We start from the raw sequence: 20,311 nt of genomic DNA on the forward strand, positions 1-20,311 counted from the left end.
TCAGCAGTGGGGGGCGTCATAATTGACGGCCAATCCCACTATTCGTTTGGAACGTTGTTTCAATTCTAACACAGTTGTTCCTACTCATTACACTTCTCCTCTCGTAACTCGAAAAGAAAAGAAAAACATTTATTTAAGTTGTTACACGGATACTGCCATATAACTTGTCTCTATAATATTAAATAGAACATAATACAACATTCACACTTTACTGTAACTTTACCTTCTGTGGATCGTTAAAATGTGACAGAGAAGCCCAACACCAAGAGACTGAAATGGGTGAGTACACTTATAGATTATATTAACAGTACCTTGATGACAGGTGTACAATAACAGGAAAAACTGTTGGATAAGCCAAGAAAACGCGTAGATAAAAAAGAAGGAACACCGGTAGATAAAGACACAAAGACTAAGAGGTAAAGACAGACAGGCTGATAGATAAAGATAGGGAAAACAGCATGATAAAGATAGGAAGATGGACAGGTAAAGACAGCTGAACTTTTAACACATTGAAGCACCTCTTATTGTTATTGTTGATCGGTTGTGACTGATGAACAATGATTTTATTTATTTTTCGTCTTAAAATAAAAATATATATAAAAATAACTAAAAGGTCATGAATAAATCTGAGGAATGTGAAAAATTAAAAAAACAGAGCACTTTGCAACATATGAGATCACAAACAAAATGTTAGAATACCAAAAGAAATGAATACAAGGTTAGAGACTTGGAACTGATTAAATATCCAACTAATAAATAAATTCACTAATGGAAGAAAGCATGAAAATATTGATGTTGAATTTGAAATTCCCCTATGGGAACACGAATCTTAATGACCAGGTGAGAAACGCCAAAGAATGCAGCTGTCTCTATCTTTGGCCCACAAATCACGAGAAAGGAAAGACAAATAATCGTCGACACCTCCGCAATAAAGATGTTGTTTAAAATCATATCGAACAATGTAATCGACGATCATACTTATAAAGCACCCTCAGCCGTAAAAAAAAAAAAAGGAACGTCTTTAGTATCATGGTCGCTCGAACTTTCGACTTTTCAATTGCTTAACCCTCAAATATGGAGGAGAAAACAAACTGAATGTTGCAGGCCAGGGTCACCAAACTACGGCCCTCGAGGTAATTGACTGGCCCGCCAGCAGCTAGCCGCTTGAAATTAAAATGTCCGACTGTCATAACAAAATAAATCACACCGATGGTCGCTTCAAGCTGACAAATACAAGACGTTATGATAAAAAGAAACAAGGCTGTCACGCGCATTTTAACCAATAGGAAAATTCTTCTCGCGTCCTTGCTGCCCGTTTATTCATATCGAGGCACGTATCTATAAAAGCATTAGATTCGAAACAACAAGTACAGATTCTTAACCCCGTCCCATCGACTCGTCTTGTAAATTCAGTGGGCTTGGGTTACCGCTTCAGCAAGCTCATTTCTCTTAGTAGTCTGGTTATGCGCTTTTCAAACTCGTTCTCAGGTGAGTTTCGTGCCAAAGGTACGTTTCAATATATTTTGTTTGTGCGTTCTTGGACCAGTACAATACTTTTCTCACAGCGCTCTGTGTTTTTTCATTTCAGACCCTGTTTTTTTCATGACTGCTTTTAAAAGAAGAAAAGTGGACTTTGATGTCATGCTTTCAATGATGAATGGGGAGAAAAGCACTTCTTTGTGGAAACAAGAAAACAGAAAGCTACTTGTGTGATATGCACAGAAAGTGTTGCCATTTTAAAAGAGTATAGTCTTCGGCGTCACTATGAAACAAAACATCGATCAACATAGTTGAAATTTTCAGGAAAGTTCCGTTCTGAGAAATTTGAATCCATGATACGTGTTTTGAATCTCGAAAGAATCTCTTCACGAGTAAGTTTGCTGAAAATGAATCTGTCACCTGTACAAGTTACAAAATAGTGCATATGATGGCAGAGCGAGGAAAACCTTTACTGACGGCAAGTTCATCAAAGAGTGTATGATGGAAGCAAAATGAACTGTGTCCTGAAAAGCCAATTTCTTTGAAAGTATCAGCCTTTCAGCAACTTCAGTTGTACGGAGAGCAAGAACTTGGAGAAAACATCGCATTACAGATACGCCAAAAGCAAGAAACTCCCAATGGTATTCTCTGGCACTGGATGAGTCTACTGATCTTTCGAGTGCGTCACAACTTCTCGTGTTCATTCGTGGAGTTAATTTGGACTTTCAGATCACGGAAGAGTTGGCATCAGTTTGCAGCACGCACGGAAGAACAAGTGGAGAAGACATTTTCATGGAAGTGCATAAAACTTTGCAAGACTATAACCTTCAGTGGAATCAGCTTAGAGGTGTTACAGTTGATGGAGGAAGAAATATGGCTGGAGTAAAGACGGGTCTGATCAGGAAACAGTTGGAAGATCTTCAACTCTGAAGCGCTCTGTTCATACACTGCATCATACACGAGCAAGCACTCTGTAGAAAAGACTTAGATATTTCTTGCGTACTGAAACAAGTCATTTCTGCAGTGAATTTCATTCAGGGTCTTGCACTTAATCATCGCCAGTTCAAGGTGTTTCTTGAAGAAATTGATTCGGATTTATGTGAGTTGCCTTATCACACGGCAGTGAGGGTGGCTCAGCTGCGGTAAAGTCTTGTCTCGTTCTTATAAGCTGAAAAGAGAAATATATATTTTTTTATCGAGAAATATAGAGCCGATCCACTTCTGTCGGATCCAACTTGGTTGTCAATTTTGGTGACATCACATCCCACATGAATGAATTGAACTTGAAACTTCAGGGGGAGAATAACTTTGTCTGTGATCTCTATAGAATCATTAAAGGATTTCGGAGAAAGCTGTCATTGTTTGAAGCACATTTGAAGGAGAAACCTCTCTCATTTCAGTGTTTCAATGAGTTTCATGCTGGAATCACAGAAGATGTTAACCTGAAGTTTCAGAAAAAGATTATTGGTGATTTAAATAAGCATTTTTAGAGAGATTTTCGGATCTCGACAGAATCGAAAGTGACATTCTCCTTTTTCAAAATCCTTTTGATTGTGTCATTGATGACGTGCCAATGGAACTTCAGCTGGAGGTCATCGATTTGCAAGGAAATGACGTGTTGAAAGCAAAGCACAGAGAGACAACTTTTTGTATTTTACATCTGCACACCTGAAGATGATTTTCCAAAGCTGAAGCAGTTCGAATCTGGTATGACATCAATGTGCGGAATAACTTATATCTGTGAACAAGCATTTTCAAAAATGAAGTGTGTGAAGTCGGTACTTCGATCAAAGTTGACTGATGAACATTTGAAAGCAATTCTAATGATTAGATATAGCAATTCAGAACCGAAAATTGAAGATATTTTGAAAGCCAAACGCCAATTTTATAAATCTCACTAACTTTTTTGCGGCTTAGTGAAATTCAGATGTGTACTCACTATGTGCGATGTGACAATTGCTTTTGCTAATGCCACCTTCTTTGACAACCTTTGGCAAATAAAAATGTTGGTTGTATTTCTGTTTGTTTCTAGCTCAGGGGTCTCCAAACTTTTTTCACAGGGGAAAGATTTCTTGGGGAATAAGAAGCGCAAGCCGCATGATCATTATATTCAATACTCACAAACAAAAACGAAAACTCTGTAAAAGACTTAACACAAAGTTTAGGATACCACATTAACCACGTGGAGTCGCATGCAATACACACATATAATAAATACAAACAGAAATACAACCAACATTTTTGACTCGAACAAAATAATTATGACACACCTACACTCCCGGCAACAGGCCTAGTTACAAGGCAATAAAAGTTAAACGAAAGAGGTCGGAGAAGGCGTAGCTACACATTAATCAAAATATGTTGTTTTAAAACGAAATATTACATTTTCTCTTCTCTTTTAATCTTCGGTAAAACGTTCCTGATTTCCTTATGAAAAAACAGAGTTATACAGCAGTGATTATACTTTTAAAATTTATTGTAGAAATATTTGTATACACAAACTTGAGAGTACGCATACAATATTCACGTGCTTGAGTAAAACGTATATTTACAATAATACACATTACGACATGTTTGCTCACGTTTGTTGTAAAAAGTTTCTAATACAAAACGCCCCTGTTGAAATCACCAGTAATTGTTCTGAAAGACACTACAATATGATTGTTTCTGCTATAACACAGGTTGAGCTCTAAAAGACACTCTTTTGTTGATATTATTTGTTGGAGTGTATTAAGAATAATTATACTGTTCTAGACGTTAAACTAAACAGTATTGAGTGTTGGTTCGTTTTTGAATTTCGCGTAAAGTTACTCGAAGATTCCTAATTTAGCAGTGTAAGACTAGAGGGAAGGCAGCTAGTCATCATCACCCACCGCCAACTCTTTTACCAACAAATACTGACCGTTACATTTTAACGCCCCCACGGCTGAAAGGGCGAGCATGTTTGGCGCGACGGGGATGCGAAACCGCGACCCTCAGATTACAAGTCGCACGCCTTAATACGCTTGTTGAGTGTTACTAGAGTTAATTCAAGGGAGTGACATTGGTTATAAACCTGTGGGGCGTGGAGATCATAATTATTGCTGTAGCCTTCAACAAAACAACTTGTCCCAACCGAAAGTTAGTCTGGGTTTTTCTACACAATATCTTTTATGATCACGTTAAACTTTAACTTCTCATACAGAAATGAAACGGCGGTACGAAGCAGAAATCGTTGAGACAGTTTTAAATTGGACCTAATCTCGAAAAGGAAATCTTTACTGTGACGCCACCTTTCTCGAATGTCATGTTGACCTGAAATAGTTTTATCTTTGACCCAATTTCTGATAGAAAATCTTTATTGTGGAACCACTTCCTCGAATGTAGTGTTGACCCGAAATATTTTATCTTTGACCCAATCTCTAATAGGTAATCTGTATTACCGCACCACCTTTTTGGAATGTAGTGTTGACCTGAAACAGTTTGATCTTGACCCAATTCCTGATAGAAAATCTTTATTGTGGCGCCACTTTCTCGAATGTAATGCTGTCCACATTAACTCCATTATAGAAATAAAGTACTCTGATTCTTATATTAGATTTCGCGATCGTGCCAAATGGTCAAGATGCGGTTAGATTTTTGATAGAAATGTTTCTAAAGTTCGTCAAAAAACAACAAACAAACAAACCAAAAACGAATTATAGAAATAGCCGACTTTTCCCAGTGTTGTCAAATAAACATACACCTAAATTTCTTTAAGCTTTCGTAATTAAACAGAAGATAAACATCTTCTGTGAAATAAAATGCGCATGTCCGAGGTTGTGTCGTGCGTGTACAACCACTGTTATTGATATTGAAACTATCTTTGAGCTATCGTGGTTTCTCGGTAGACAATCAATTCACTTTTTCGGTCATTTTCTTCTTGACGAATAACTTTCTCCTGTACGTAACTAAACATCCTTTCTTGTCCTTAGAGCAAGAACTGTGAATAACGTCATCCGTGACCGAAGCAATTTTCAATATAATTTCACATTCTAAATATTGCTCTTTTAAACAGTAGCGTGAGACGTGTGAAACACACATTTTGCACATAAACCATTAAAGATATTTATCAGTTCCGGTGTCAAAACGTACTCTACCGTCTTGTATAAGAATAAAAGAAAACTGTGCCAGTGTATGAGATTGATGATTTAAGTTTTATCGTATAAATAACACAAATGACATCAGTACACAAAGTTTTGATATACATGCAATTTATTTACAATATTTTAATGCAATATAAATGTAAACAAAACACATCGTATCTAAAGAAGAATTCTCTTCCAACATTTGTCTTTACTTAAGTACATTTTTTACTCTTATGTGGCTCGCTCGTTCTCTCTGGGCAGGACGTGATTTAGCACTTAGCGTGTTGCATTGTGGATTCGTGGTTCGCATCCCATTGCAGAAACAAATCGCGCAAACACTATGTGGTTTTCAGTATACCGTAAGAGTGATGGTTAAATGATGTAATCATAATAGTCTAAAAGCTGGCGCCCTTGTGATTTGATTATAATAGTCTAAAAGCTGACGGTCAAGTGACGTAATTATAATAGTCCGAGAGTTGACGGTGGGTGTTATTGAGCAGCTTCCTTCCCTCTAGTGTATCAGTTGAAATCTAGGGGCGGTTGCTGTTACGTAAATATTCGAAACAAATAAACTAGTGTTTATTTACTTTAAAATTTTCATTCACCCTAACGAGTAATTCAAATTATTATTAAAGGATTATGACAAGTACATACTTAAACACAAATCTGTTAAAAACTGAAGTTGTATCCAATACATCTAGGTGAATATTCACTATTTTTCAATGATGCACACATTTATAACAGTAAGTACTAATTCATAAACTGAAGTTTTCATTAACTTTAAAGAATTTTCCTTTGAGTTAATCAAATAACTTTAGTGTACTCTTTGTTACAATCATTTCAAGAATTTTTTTCTGTTGATAATTTGACAGCACACTTAAAAAAAACAACTGACAACCAACATATATTGACACTGATAAAAACAATATAGATGACAAATTTTGAACTAAAGAAAGGAAGGTTAAGATAAATTTCCTCTGAACAAAATTTAGTTCAAGATCTTTATTAAAAACATAGCTTCCTTTTCACTAAATCTACTTAACAATGATTTAAAAAGTGATGACCAGTGTAAAAATTAAAAACTTTAATTCCTGATTTATCATTATTTTAAAACACTGGAACTTAATATTGTGGAGACACTAAAACAGTTCAAAGAGTAAACATTATCTTAACAATGTTGTTTCTGAAACAAACTCTGAACACAAGTTTAAGATTCATACACAAATGACAAAGTTGATAACAATTTGGAACCGTGACAGATTGTAGCATTTGTTGTTGATCTGTTAACACTGTTCAAGTCTTGTTCTTTAGAATTTGATGGCACGTCACCTTGAACAAGGTGCAGGAGCAGGCATATTACTTCATTCTACAACTCTGGAATGGTCTTCCACTTCTATAGTATCATCTTCACAATGTTTGGTTCTACCTGTGTATTCAGAGATTCTCCTAAATCAGAAAAACCAAAAAAACGTGCTCAGTAATAATAGTAGAAAACTGAATATGAACTTACATTTAATCAATTGTGAAACAGACTTCAGGGAAAGGAACAAAACTATGTAACAGCACCAATGTCATTAAAGAACACACTGTAAATATAATAATCAATTTACATTTTCTTTAGTTTTACTTACACAGTATTTCATTAAGTGTGTGTGTGTAACATAAGTGTTTATTTTGATTTCCTGCAGTATTCTTGTTCTAAATTCAGATTGGCTCCCAGACCTAAAAGGTTGCCGACACCTGTTCTAAAAGATAATGTGAAAGATTTTAAGTACTTATAAACATTCAACAAAAGAAAACGTCAATGTTATAATACAAGACAGTTTAAAACTGTTGTCACCAAGATGGTGTAAACATTAAGTATATAAACAAAAATAAATAATTTGTTTAAGATTTAACAAGGTTTGACCTTTGAGGTTGTAATATATCAAATGTTAAGTGAAAGAAGAAATTTTCTAAATAACATAGACTTTTGCAAAGTTTAAAACGTACTTGTTCTTGTGGCACATATATGTATGGAAACTGTATTCTCTGTTGGACTTCATCGACCATAGATATTTGATTAGATGTTATTATCAACCTGTTCACTTACCTCTTAAACAGAAAAAAAACTCTGCCTTGTTCAAATTTTTAAATATTACCAATCTGTGAAATAATGTGTTCCAAAATCATGGTGTTTTCCTCCTTCCAAGATATTTTGCTCTTTTAAGTTCTTCTTCAATAATCACATCATTGACGATGTGATTTTCATGTCTAATCTGTAGTTTCACAGACTTTGGAATGTCTGGTATTAACCAACAAATTAGAGTTGTCATGATGAATACAAGACACTAAAAAAAGGAAAGACATAAGTTTCACTGGAGCAGTTTTTAAAACATTATCCTTTTACATAACACTGTTTAACCAATACAGATTATAAAACTTTATGAACAATGATTAAATCATGAAGTCTTCTTAAATTACTAATGAGCATGTACAGTCATTCAGAACAGTATCAGTGCTACATAATAAGAAAAACATTCTACTGGATGAACAGAAGCCACAAAAAAATCTAACACTTATAGAATTGGGTAATAAAAATGATAGTTTATTAACAAAAATGATTAATCAATCCATTTTGTGAAGGATAACTTAGTAAATGTTACTGAAACTTTTAAAAACATTCTAGGATTGTCCTGGCTGTATTAAAATGTATTACCTTTTATACTCTATTTATGTTGCTTCATTAAAAACAACTGAACATAGTTATAATGTTTATACATTTTCAGTCTCAGTAAATGTTAAAAAGTTTCCAACTCCCTTGAAGTTAATTTAATACAGCAATTCTCAACTGGTTCTGTGGGTTTATGTACACCTAAACATATATTTAGCTTCCTCAAAAAAATTTAAATTACAAATAAAAGGTGTTTTAATAAAAGCTATTCACACTTTATATTTGTTTTGAAAACTTTGGTTAAATAAAGTCTCAGGTTAGTTCTACAATTAACATTTAAAAATATTCTATCTTTGAAGAAAGAAGGTTGTATTTATGTCCTTAAGTGAAAGCTACTGTTAATTGATTTATTTTAGTATAAACTAAAAATGAACTGCAAATGTAATTAAGTTTAATCAAAAATAAGATCTATAATTTGAAAAATTGTTTCCAACCACAAAAATAGAAACGAAAACCAAGCGAGCTGTAGCCAGCTGCCAATATAACGTCTTATATTCATATTTGTTGCTTGCTGTTGGGGCTCTCTGTAGTCTTGGTACCTGAAACCATGAAATAAAATGACCTTAAAATAGAAGCCAGCATTTTAAACAACTTATTTTATAGTGGATGTTTTGCATTTCATAAAATTTTAACTTTACCTTAAAATTGTTGTTATCTGTACTCAGACAAGTTTTTAAAATAAAGTTAACTTTCTAACTTAAACAGCTAAGTACATTTTGTGCTCTTATATGAACAGCAATATCCAAGTTTGTTAGCAATATCAAATTGTTAGAAATTAATTCTATAGTTTTCTTCCAAAAGTTCCTTTGAAATCCTATTGAATGAGGAGATGTTGTTGGAATTTTGTGGCTCTGATGTCTGGGAAATATTAATAGATTTGTACCAACAGAAAAGAAATAACATCATCGAAGGGTTTACTCTTCAAATTCTATTGTGTTTTATTTAAACAATATTTGTGTATCAATCCTGAAATACAGTCATTGAGAGAGTCGATGTAGTTGATTCAAATTTTGCTGAAGATAAAATCAGTGAAGTTCTCTCTCTCTTGAAGATGTATAACTTTTTACTGCACATAAAACAGAATCTAGAAACAATCCTTTCATTTTCCTCAGAGAAAAATGTATTAAAGTTTTGTACAAATGTTACTTCTTTCAGAATAAAAAATAAAACTGATGGTGAATGTTATGAAATCTCTTGTGATTATTTTTAATGTTTATAAAAGGATAATAAAATTTCTGTTTAGTACTATGAATAATTATGTTACATTAAAAAATATTGCATAATGCACTTGAATAGAATTGTAAAACAACTGTTATTTCTAACTAACCCACAATTAGGATTATAAAAAAAACAAATTCATTACTACTTAAAGCAACACTTTTTGTCGAAACCCATCAGGCTAGCTTCGTGAAGTATTGGCTTTGACTGCCGAAACAAAAAGAAACTTGCCTGATTTATGGATAGAATACACTCTTTTTATTAGTTATATAAATACAACCAATTGTCCAACAGCAATATAAATGAGAATTACACAAATTTCTTGAAAAACAGAAGATAATACAAGGATTTGTCATTTGGGTTGAAATTTTATATTCTGAGTTGTTAGTATCTGCTATATATATGTTTCTAATTGGTTGAACAATCTGAAACCCTCACAAGAGAAGAGAAAAAAAAATATTTGTAAAGGAAAAGTCAGAGCATCACCAGATTGTGTAGAGAAGTATATTCATTTTTAACTTAAGAATTAAATCTTATGTAATACTAATATTTAAGTTATAAAGTATCTTGTTGTACCAAGTTTAATAATATGTATTATTTTAAGTAGTTTAATCAACCCTTTATTGTCTCCACCCATATATCTACACATGCTAGATATCACCTACAGCATTATATATGCACATGCCAAACATCATTTCAATCCATATTTCTATGCATACGAGACATAACCTTCATCGAAATATCTACGCATACCAGATATCTTTTCCAATATGTCTGATCATGCTAGACATCATTTCCACCCATACATTTAACATGATAGACATCATCTGTACCCATCTATCTTTAGATGCTAGGCATCATTTCCACCAACTTATACATGCCAAATGTACCATGTTGCATTCAACTGCCTTGAATCTGGTTCATTGTGGTAAAAATGTTGTTGCAATGATGAAAAATACTTTCATGGATGATAACTTTGAAACTAACTCAATAAAATGGTTGTACCTTGCACAATTTGATATCCCATGTCAATAGGGTTAAAGTTTGAATCTACGTAAAACAGTTGTAACTTGTTCACTTTGATGTCTCACGTCAGTAGGGTTAAAGAGACACCACACTGGTTCTTAATCACACATACATTGTTTTCTATGCTCTGTTAATTTGAAACAATAAAACAAAAATTAACACTTACTTGCAGTATTCCACACTGGTGTCAGGTTCAGAAAGAATATTCAAATCACCAGGAAAGTCACTGATGTTGAAATCTGACAGAGTAAAGTTCAGAAATCCATTCAGTGATCCATCTGGTGAAATGAAAACTTTATAAAATGTCTCCTCTATAAAACTTGATGTAAAGGCAATAATTAGTGCCTGAAAAGTAAGAATATAGAATTAACAGTTCAGAAAATAACACACTTTCTTTCACCTTAAATAATATACTGTAATATTATTTAGTTTGATTGTGTAAGAGCAAACATTATTAAGTTTCACACCATTAAGTATATTGGACAATGTAGAAGAAAATATTCACAAATGTAAACGTCATAGTACACAGTTAACTGGGTTTGACATTGTGGATTATAATAAAATTCACTGTGTTAAATGTCTATTGCATCACTAACCATGCTTGATAGAACAGAAAATAATAGCATTTTCACCTTAAATTTCTTATGACATTGTTACTTTTTATATTAAATGAACATCAATTTACTATATAGAATTATTATACTATATAATTCCAAAATAAAGTAATACACTGTACTTCAAGTGATCAGAAAGGTAAAAAACAATTTATTGTTTCTATTGACATCAATATGTAATACATTATAAACTCCTGTCTCTTCATAATAGTAACAATTAAGTTTTTATATCACATCAAAATTGTGATAGATCAACACCATGACAATTCTTCAATGCACAAAATTTCGTCTTTAATTAATAACAACCAATGGTCAGTAGGTGTAAACTTGTAAACTGACTCACAAAAAAGAAATCACATCAATGTATTTTATAAACCCACTAAAGGTGCTTTAGAAAATCACTGCAGAAAGAACACAAGTACACAGAAATTCTAAAAGAGATCATATTAAGTTACAGTTTTGGAACTGACCTATACTTATAACATTAATTTAATAATCACCTTAAACATCAAACGTTTCTCAAAATAATTTCATAATTTAGATAAAATTTGAAAGGAAATGCAAAGAGTTTATTTCACTTCTAATGATTCTTAAGGTGTCTCACTCTAATATCATACATGTGTATGAAGTATTCCTTTATCACTGTAATCAATGTATGTGATATTACTAACAGTTAGGGGTAAAGAACAAGTACAAACATTGCTCATAATTCTCTGTACTTACATTTGTGATGACAGAAATCTTTCCAACAGAATTAAGAATTCTGTACCATATTCCTATCAAAATAGAATCAACCTATTAGGATAACTGGAATATATTTCAATAACTTTACTGTCTAATCTTTTTATTATTTTTTTGCTTACAAAACAATTCTCTTTCATTAACATTACATTCATGTATAGAATGGATTATATATAACTCAGCTAAGTTATGAATTAATACTTATCACTAAAGACTAATCAGGAGTTATTAATTAACTCTAATAATTCTTCTCTGTATATTTAGTGTAAAAAAATCAAGGTTTGAAATAAAACAAACTTCAAAGTATGAATATTAGATTACTTCACTATCTGGGTAACTAGAAATGTCATAATGAAAATACCTAAAAGGCTAAAATCCAAATATTTCTTACAACTGATTGGTTCACACATGACTGTCAAATGATTGTTATTATTTACTAATAACAATCCTCACTCAGTTAATGGAAGAGTGTTTGTATGTCATAAAGAAGTTGGGTATCACAACATTATTGTCTACATTTTAAGAGCTTCAGACTGTGATTTCTAACAGATTTACCATGATACATTTGTTTTAGTACCTACATTTATTTCAATATAGTTTTCCTTTTTTTGCATGTGATGTATATTGTTGGCTGTGTATTGCACAAGTCCCATCTGTTCTTGAAATTTGCAGAAGAATCTCAAGAGTAAGATTTAATATTTATTTATTTTATGAAAACACTAGCATCTTCCAACTTTGGTGAATATTCTAGAAACTCACAATATACTATATAAACCAACATCCCAAGAGCAGGAATAATATTATTAGTCAGTTAAAGTCAGTGTGATATAGGCCTCAGAAGCTATTATTGTGATTAACACCAATTAATCATAAAACTACAAAATTGGGAACCAGGTATGCAGTAGATTTTGAACATTACAAACCATTCAATTTCAACACATTAATTTGGGATATTATTTTTTCTACAAGGACATTAAATAGCATCCCTGGAAAAGTCAGTTTGTAATCAGTGCAAAACCATACAAGATAGCCAGCTTAAGTGATGTGTGACAGTCTCAACTCGGATTGAATTTGCTTGTTATGGGCCTGAACTGTCGATAAAATATCGGGTTCTAGATCATATATAAAACTCAGTATTGTTTCTAAAACTCTTGTACCTAAACCCTAATTTGTAATAACTATAATTATAATTTGTGTCGTTTTTCTTTTTGCATATTTTAATATATTTGAGTCATAATAGAGAACAGTACATGCCAATCTTGTTGAGAAATATCATATTTTAATACATACTAACATTTAAATAACAACTAAATTCAAATTAGTGATTATTTAGAGCAATAATACATAATGTATGTAACATAATAAATCAGAGACTTGTCTGAAATAAAAATATATGTAACATTGTCAATTTACTTTCTTCTTAACAGACTAAAACTAAACAGCTTGCTGTATTCACCACACTGTGCACTCACCAATGTTCTTAACTCTTTCTGCAACAGGTCGTCGTAAGAAAGTGATAAACTTCCTAGCATCGAGCCTGATTTCTGTGATGTTGTTTAGTAAAGCAAATAATGGTGCCAGAGGAAATGCAACCACAAAAATTGTGACAAATCCAAACTGCAACACTGGAGAAGGGAACAAATTACAGAAACGTTTATTAATTGAACTGTACATTTAATGTTTGAGGAAGTTTTTATGATTTAGACAGTTAAATATATTAATGTAATTCGTGGACTACAATAACAATAATACATGTGGTGACTCCTTGAAGTATCACACTTTATTACACAGAAATTCTAACCTTATGGTGTTGATTCAGGTCTAAAGGTGGTTGAATACGAGATTTAATTTCTAGTTTAACATGAAAGTCAAGACAGAAACATTAACATCAAAATCAAGTAGCATATTAATAATGTTTCATTTAAAAAACAAACAAACTAAAACACAGACAAGGACCTTTAAAATTGCTGTTCCAAAAATACTAATCATTGAGGTGGTGTAGCTGTTTTACAGGTATTCAATAAATGTTTCCTCTATACATTAAACTGTTCTGAAAAACAAGCTGAAACCCATAACATTAAAAAAAAATTTCTTTGTTTCTTGTTAAATGCAAAGTTGTAATGATGTGGAATTTGACCCATAACCACAGCGGAATCAAATGTTTAATCTTAGCATTATAACCCTTCAGGCTAAGCAATAAACACAATTCATATCCATTTCTACATCATCAAAACATTCTAAATGCTGCTCCAACTACGTTTTTCACATACATTATTATCATATCACACATTTCATCTTTACTGTTAATTATACATTATATATCTAAAAGTATTTTAAACTACGTTGGAGATACTTAAAATAATTATATTTCATTCATTTCCATAGTAGTCAGTTACTCAGTTAACTACAATTAGAATAACTTGATTTTAAGGCTCTTGAATGATGTACAAACTACAAGGTCATTGTTAAAGATCTAACATTTTTCACAGACATGGAAAAGTACCATTTTAATCTGTTCAACTTTTATGTAGAACATATGTATCTATTAATGTAATTATTTTCACATGATTATTTTAAACTTAAGCCTTACCCATTTCAAGATATTCACTAAAAAGACCCAGTTCTTCCTGGTTTATTAAGTTGTAGTCACTCTCCCACTGAGTGGGTGCATGGTTTTCATGAGCACACTGACCCTTTTTATGCACTGACCACTTCTTGTAAACCCGTAACAGCCATCTAGATAAATACAAAAATATTTTTACCTAGTTTTAAAATAATATCAGTTTTTGTTGTTGACATGAATGTATAAATAGTTTAATTTTTACATACAATCTGACATACTACATGTTTGACTGAACATTAATAAACTATGAATCTCGAACATATCAAAATCACTTTTTGAAAAAAAAAGTACAACAGTTCTAATATCTCAAAATGAGCCAACTGTCATAGAAAATGTTCTTACATGAAATTATTACAATAAATGTCTATTTTAACTAAAAAACTTACGGAACACCCATTTCCACCACGGCGTTAATGAACTGCTTCCCTGCCACAATTATAGCTAACTGCAAAGAGAGTTCAAACAAACACCCTCCTGTTCCACACTAGAAAGAAATGTAGAAAAACAGTTTCAAAATTACTGTGGCAATACCACTTTAAAAAATATCTCAGAAAGGACACAAGACTGAAAAGTACAATAAGATACAAGTTAGTGAGTGAGAGCACTAATAACTTGCCCAGGATCAAATGGTCCAAAAAAATAATGTTTCAAACCTCAAAATTTAAAGAATGTGTGCGACTAACACGAAAAACTTTGATTGATTCTTCATAGTTTAAGTTTCTCATGACAGGCTCAATCCCAGGAACTGACCTAACAATTATTCTGTGCTTGTTATAGTATTACAATGTATTCACATCATTTGGCAGGCTTTAAGTAAACATAAAAAGTTTTTTGCACACCAAAGATTATATTTTTTGATGGAGTATTTTCACTAAAATGTATCTGTGAATACTTACATATGTATAGATGAATAAATAGAGAATTTCTGTTTGCTAGTCTGAATGTTGATTTCCATGTTTAGCTTAAAAATACTTTTCTTAGTCTCAAAAATTTCAAACCTTTTTCTGTAATATCTAAACCTAAATCCTTGTTACTGGTGTAACCCATGAAGCAGTGAAGAATGACTGTCTGGAATGACTTTAAATTGTGATATTAAACTACTTATGTTTATACTAAATAGTTTTATGCTCATAATAGTGTGTGTATGTGTATACATTGTTAAATGTTATTGTTTTATTGCCTTTATAACCCCTAACTAATTACTATTCATGCCTTAATAAGTTGTAAATCATGTGACAAATATGCAGCTCTTGCTATGCTTTTGAATTCCATTATGCACGAGCTACTCATGAACATTTTTAAAATATTACTATTATTATTAGTTTTTGTTTGTGTGTTTTTGGTGTGTTTTATTTTAATTTTGTGCAAAGCTACACAAGGGCTATCTGCACTAGCTGTCCCTAATTTAGCAGTGCAAGACTAGGGGGAAGGCAGCTTGTCATCACCATCCAGTGCCAACTCTTTCACTAACAAATAGTGGGATTGACTGTACCATTATAACGACCCCACGGCTGAAAGGGCGAGCATGTTTGGTGTGACGGTATTCAAACTCGCCACCCTCAATTTACGAGTCGAGTGCCTTAACCACCTGGCCATGCCAGGCCTATTATTATTAGTAGTAACAGTAGTACTTATTTTACTCAATCTAACCTAACTGATCTAAAGATATTTCTATTTTTAAACATAATTTCCCATGGCAATCAAGGTTAAATTGAAAGCAAAATATGGAATTTTATTTACAGGAAACATTGCAATATGATAAATCACTTGACAGATGAAAACCACGGCTTTCTATTGGTTTTTAAGTAATACTGAACTGAGTGGCTTAAACACTTATTGGTAATTTCTAATAAAGAGGACGTCACAAGTGGGTGTGACAAGATAGATTTGATTTCATGTCTCTGGAACCAAATAATATCAAACGCTATGAAAATTATAGTATGCCTTAGTGAAATTATATAATAATAAGTGATTTACATTAAATTTCAGTTTCTACTTCTTGGAGGGTGGTAAATAAATTAGAGAAGAAAAGGCCTAGAGAGAAAATGTTACAATTCTTACACTAGAAAATTCTAGTTTTTTTATTTTAAATATTGCCTTCTGAAAGTAAAATCTTTAAACTTGTATACTATTAAAATATGGATTAAGAGCTATGTTTTCAGAGTTTATTTATTAGTATATCATGAAAAGAAAATACTTTAATCAACTTTTGAATGTAACTCACTAAAACCTTAAGACATGCACAGAAAAAATGTCTACAGAAAAGGTTTAATATTGCTATTTTTTCCCAGCCAACAGGAAGTGCTCTTTGAATAAAAATCAAGATTTCATGTTTTTTTACCATGAATTTATGACTTCAGGTCCCAAGTACCAGTGCAAATACAGGACTTCTTATAGTTATTTGACTGATTGCTATTATGTTATTGAGCAAAACATTGTCTAACCAGGTTTCAGATTGAGCATATACATATTGATAAAGTAGGTCATAGATCAGTGTTGTCTGTGTAAAGTAGATTACCTCAAACAGTGCTGGTTAGTAAGGTCATGTGGGAGCTTATGTACATATATCAAAATGCAGTTTGTTAGAACAAGAAAGAAGTAATTTAGGTATCTTACTTTCTAATCTAAATTACATTTGTCTGTGTATAAATGAATAATTATTACTGATCTTGGATCTTATCTAAGCCTAGATCTATACTACTGCTAGTAGCAATAAAACTCAAGCCTAAACACAGGTCTGAGCAACACTGAATGATATGTGCAAATTGGAGATAGTTTTACAATGCTTTATGTTTAGTGTTATTTCTACAACACAGTGACAATGCTGGATACTTATAATTTCTTGGGATAAAATTTCAAAAACCAAAAATTCTTTTGAATATGTCTAAGAGACAACTTAAAAAAAGAACATTGGAAAAGAAAATCACAAAAGTCCTTAATTATAGAACATATTTAGTTTTATAGACACAGTATAAAATCAAATCCTATTTGCAAATTTCAACTTAAACTAAGAACAAACAACACAATTATTAATAAAATATTCCCTTCAATGTTTCAGTTACTTTTTAACTTATTATTTAAATTCTTAACTCATAATATCCTTACGTATTTAGAAGTTAATTAAGTTAATGGCCATTTTGGCCAACTGACCACCATTTTGCATACAATCTTCACATGACTATATCAACTTTAAAGACACTTTACAACATTCATGTTTCAATATTACCAGGAGATATAAATGAAAGTCTGAAAATGGCAAGTTGTCTTAATTATTTTGGTAGTGCAAAAGTAAATAAAAAGGTAGGATTTTATAAATAATAAACTGCAAACAACAACATGATGTTATTTATTATGACTTAAAGAACAGAAAAGTGGCAATTACATTCCAGTTTTAGTTTCTTAAAAATTACAAGATTACTGAGAAATTAAAAGCCTCTAGAAGGCTTATTTTCTAAAGTTATCTAAAAATAAAAGTTAACATTTTACTTAAATTGAAAATTGTTTCCAATAATACTTACCATCCACCAACACTCTAGCTAGAATCTCACATTGATAAAAGTGTAGGGGGCAGTGCAGGCATGATCCACACACAAAGCATTTGTATAGAACAGGAATGTACCAAGAGAAAAAGTGGTACAAGAGTGTGGAAATTACACCCTACCTCTATGAAAAATATGCTCTTCACTTGGAGCTTTGTTCCTAAATCAAAGGCAGAACAGAATATGAATAATCATCAAGTAGGCCACCCCTGACCAGACAGCCAAGATTCTATGGCTCAGGGTTGAAATTAAGGGGTTGTAGTACCTATATCCCATTTTGCTGGCTATGGTTATCAGACCACAATGTTATATGTGTATATATACACACACACTTTAGATACCAACATGTAACCAAAGAATGTTCCATTTGGCACCATCAGAATAACGACACGAAAGTAAGCAACACTTAACAAGTCCAAAAGGTAACACCTGAGGCTAGGAATAATGGGATCCCATATGTCATACTCAACAAATGAACAGAACTCATCTGGTAAGGAATTATGAACATTTGTTTTCAGTCTCTAACCAAGTGGATAAGGTGTATTCTACTTAACCCTGGAATCATGTGGAACCTGCACTCAACCAAGGACTTACAATGGAATTGCTTTAGTTTCAAAATTATGATATAGTGAACCAACCTCCATAAATGATAACCAAAACTGGCACTGATCAAAGAGAAGGGTTTTGCACTCCCCAACTAGATAACTGTATGCAAAATATGAACCAAATTTATGAGTAGGTTCCCAGGAAGGCTGGAGCCACTTTTTCTGAAAGATGAAAAAAAACATCTAGAAACCCTAGAAGGAGGACCCCTGACTTTGCCCTTTTCTCCAAGAGTGGTTGAACACACTCAAAACTTTGGTGGAAAAGCCTCTTGTCTGCCACAGATTCTCAAGCTTCACTAATACAGCCTGGTGTGCTAAAATGCACTGGGGAGACCTGAAAACAGAGCTCTGGAAACTGTGCAATAGGGGAATCAAGTTCCCTACATTTTTTTCAAAGCAAATCAATCACAATTTATTCAATATGAAGATTAGCAAGATCCTTTTAGCTGTATTTTTTGACAGAACCTGTTGCATACTGGTGGTAGTAATTATAATGAAAGTAGTTGCTAGTATCAAGTCAAAAAGAGAAAGCATACTTGCCTCAGAAGCACTCACCCCAGAATGAGATACCATGAAAATAAAGGGACCCTGAAAAAATAAAAGAGTATATGATTGAGGAAAATACTCATTTCTGGTAAAAGCCTAGCAGATGTGGTAAAAAAATATACAGGAAGTACTGGGACACCATCAGAAGAGAAATTGGCCAGATCATGTAAACAAAAAGATAGGAGTGTAATAGAAGTATTCCACATACCAGCCGACACAATGTCTTCAAAGAACCACTGGACCGAGCAGCTAATGACACTGGATATTGAGAAATAGCTACAATGTCAACAGATGTTAAGTATGTTTTGGAATTATTATACGGTACTATGAATAAACTGTGTACAAAAAGAAAATTTAAATAACAGTTTAACATCTGAACTTTTATAAAACAAAAAAAACTGACAATGTTATACATACTTCCTCTTGTCGATATCCAAACAATGAATTGTAATGTCCTGGATACCCAACAAACCTGTTGCATCAAAAGATAAATTTTAACATAAACAACTTTCTTCACATGTAACATAAAGATAAAAATAAAATCTAAAAAAGTCAATTCTGTAAAAAGAAAGTAAAATCAGTTCCATAAAATTCTATGTATATCACATGTTTGTTTATTATTGGTTTTCTAAGTTAAACTATTGTTCTCATTATTTAGTATAAAAAAAAAACTTTATAGTCTTAAAGTCATATTGAAAATATGAAAGTTAAATTTTTGTAAATAAATATTTATGAAAGAGCAAAGACTCCATGTATGAATAATACAGGCTTGGCATTGCCCAGTGGTTAGCTTGTAGGGTCCAGGGTTTGACATATAATGCTACTGAACATTCTTCATGCTTTCAGTTGTGAGTTTGTTATGAAAGTAACCGTGAATCCCATTATTTGACTCATACAGTTGGACAAAGCTCTTATGGTTGAAAGTAAAAGTCTGTATGTTAGTAAGGTGCTGTTCCAGTTATGTATCATTTATCCTAAGAATTGTTGAAACTGATGTAATCATCCAAAATAGTAACTATAGGTTGTAACGTTATAAGAACTAGAGTTGATCATGCTGGATGAAGGTGATGAAGTTAACCATCTTAGCTCCAATAAAAGAAC

At 32.4% G+C, this 20,311-nt stretch overlaps 1 protein-coding gene across 2 annotated transcripts; it reads right to left on the reverse strand.

Moving 5' to 3' along the window:
- Positions 1 to 7,665: 7,665 nt before the first annotated feature.
- LOC143243168 (anoctamin-2-like) lies at positions 7,666 to 19,745 on the reverse strand. Of its 2 annotated transcripts, XM_076486961.1 has the most exons (8): positions 19,628 to 19,745; positions 14,907 to 15,004; positions 14,488 to 14,633; positions 13,370 to 13,522; positions 11,880 to 11,932; positions 10,709 to 10,887; positions 8,733 to 8,837; positions 7,666 to 7,915 (listed from the first exon to the last, which is right to left on the reverse strand). In XM_076486961.1, the coding sequence occupies exons 2-8, from the start codon at positions 14,915 to 14,917 to the stop codon at positions 7,897 to 7,899; spliced, it is 666 nt and encodes a 221-aa protein (XP_076343076.1). In that variant the 5' UTR covers positions 14,918 to 15,004; positions 19,628 to 19,745; the 3' UTR covers positions 7,666 to 7,896. The 2 variants fall into 2 exon arrangements, with proteins under 2 accessions (XP_076343076.1, XP_076343075.1); XM_076486960.1 differs by lacking the exon at positions 7,666 to 7,915 and having other exon boundaries at positions 8,617 to 8,837.
- Between the last annotated feature and the right edge of the window lie 566 nt (positions 19,746 to 20,311).

Source organism: Tachypleus tridentatus, unplaced genomic scaffold (genome assembly GCF_004210375.1).
Source record: "Tachypleus tridentatus isolate NWPU-2018 unplaced genomic scaffold, ASM421037v1 Hic_cluster_2, whole genome shotgun sequence".
NCBI lineage: Eukaryota > Metazoa > Arthropoda > Merostomata > Xiphosura > Limulidae > Tachypleus > Tachypleus tridentatus.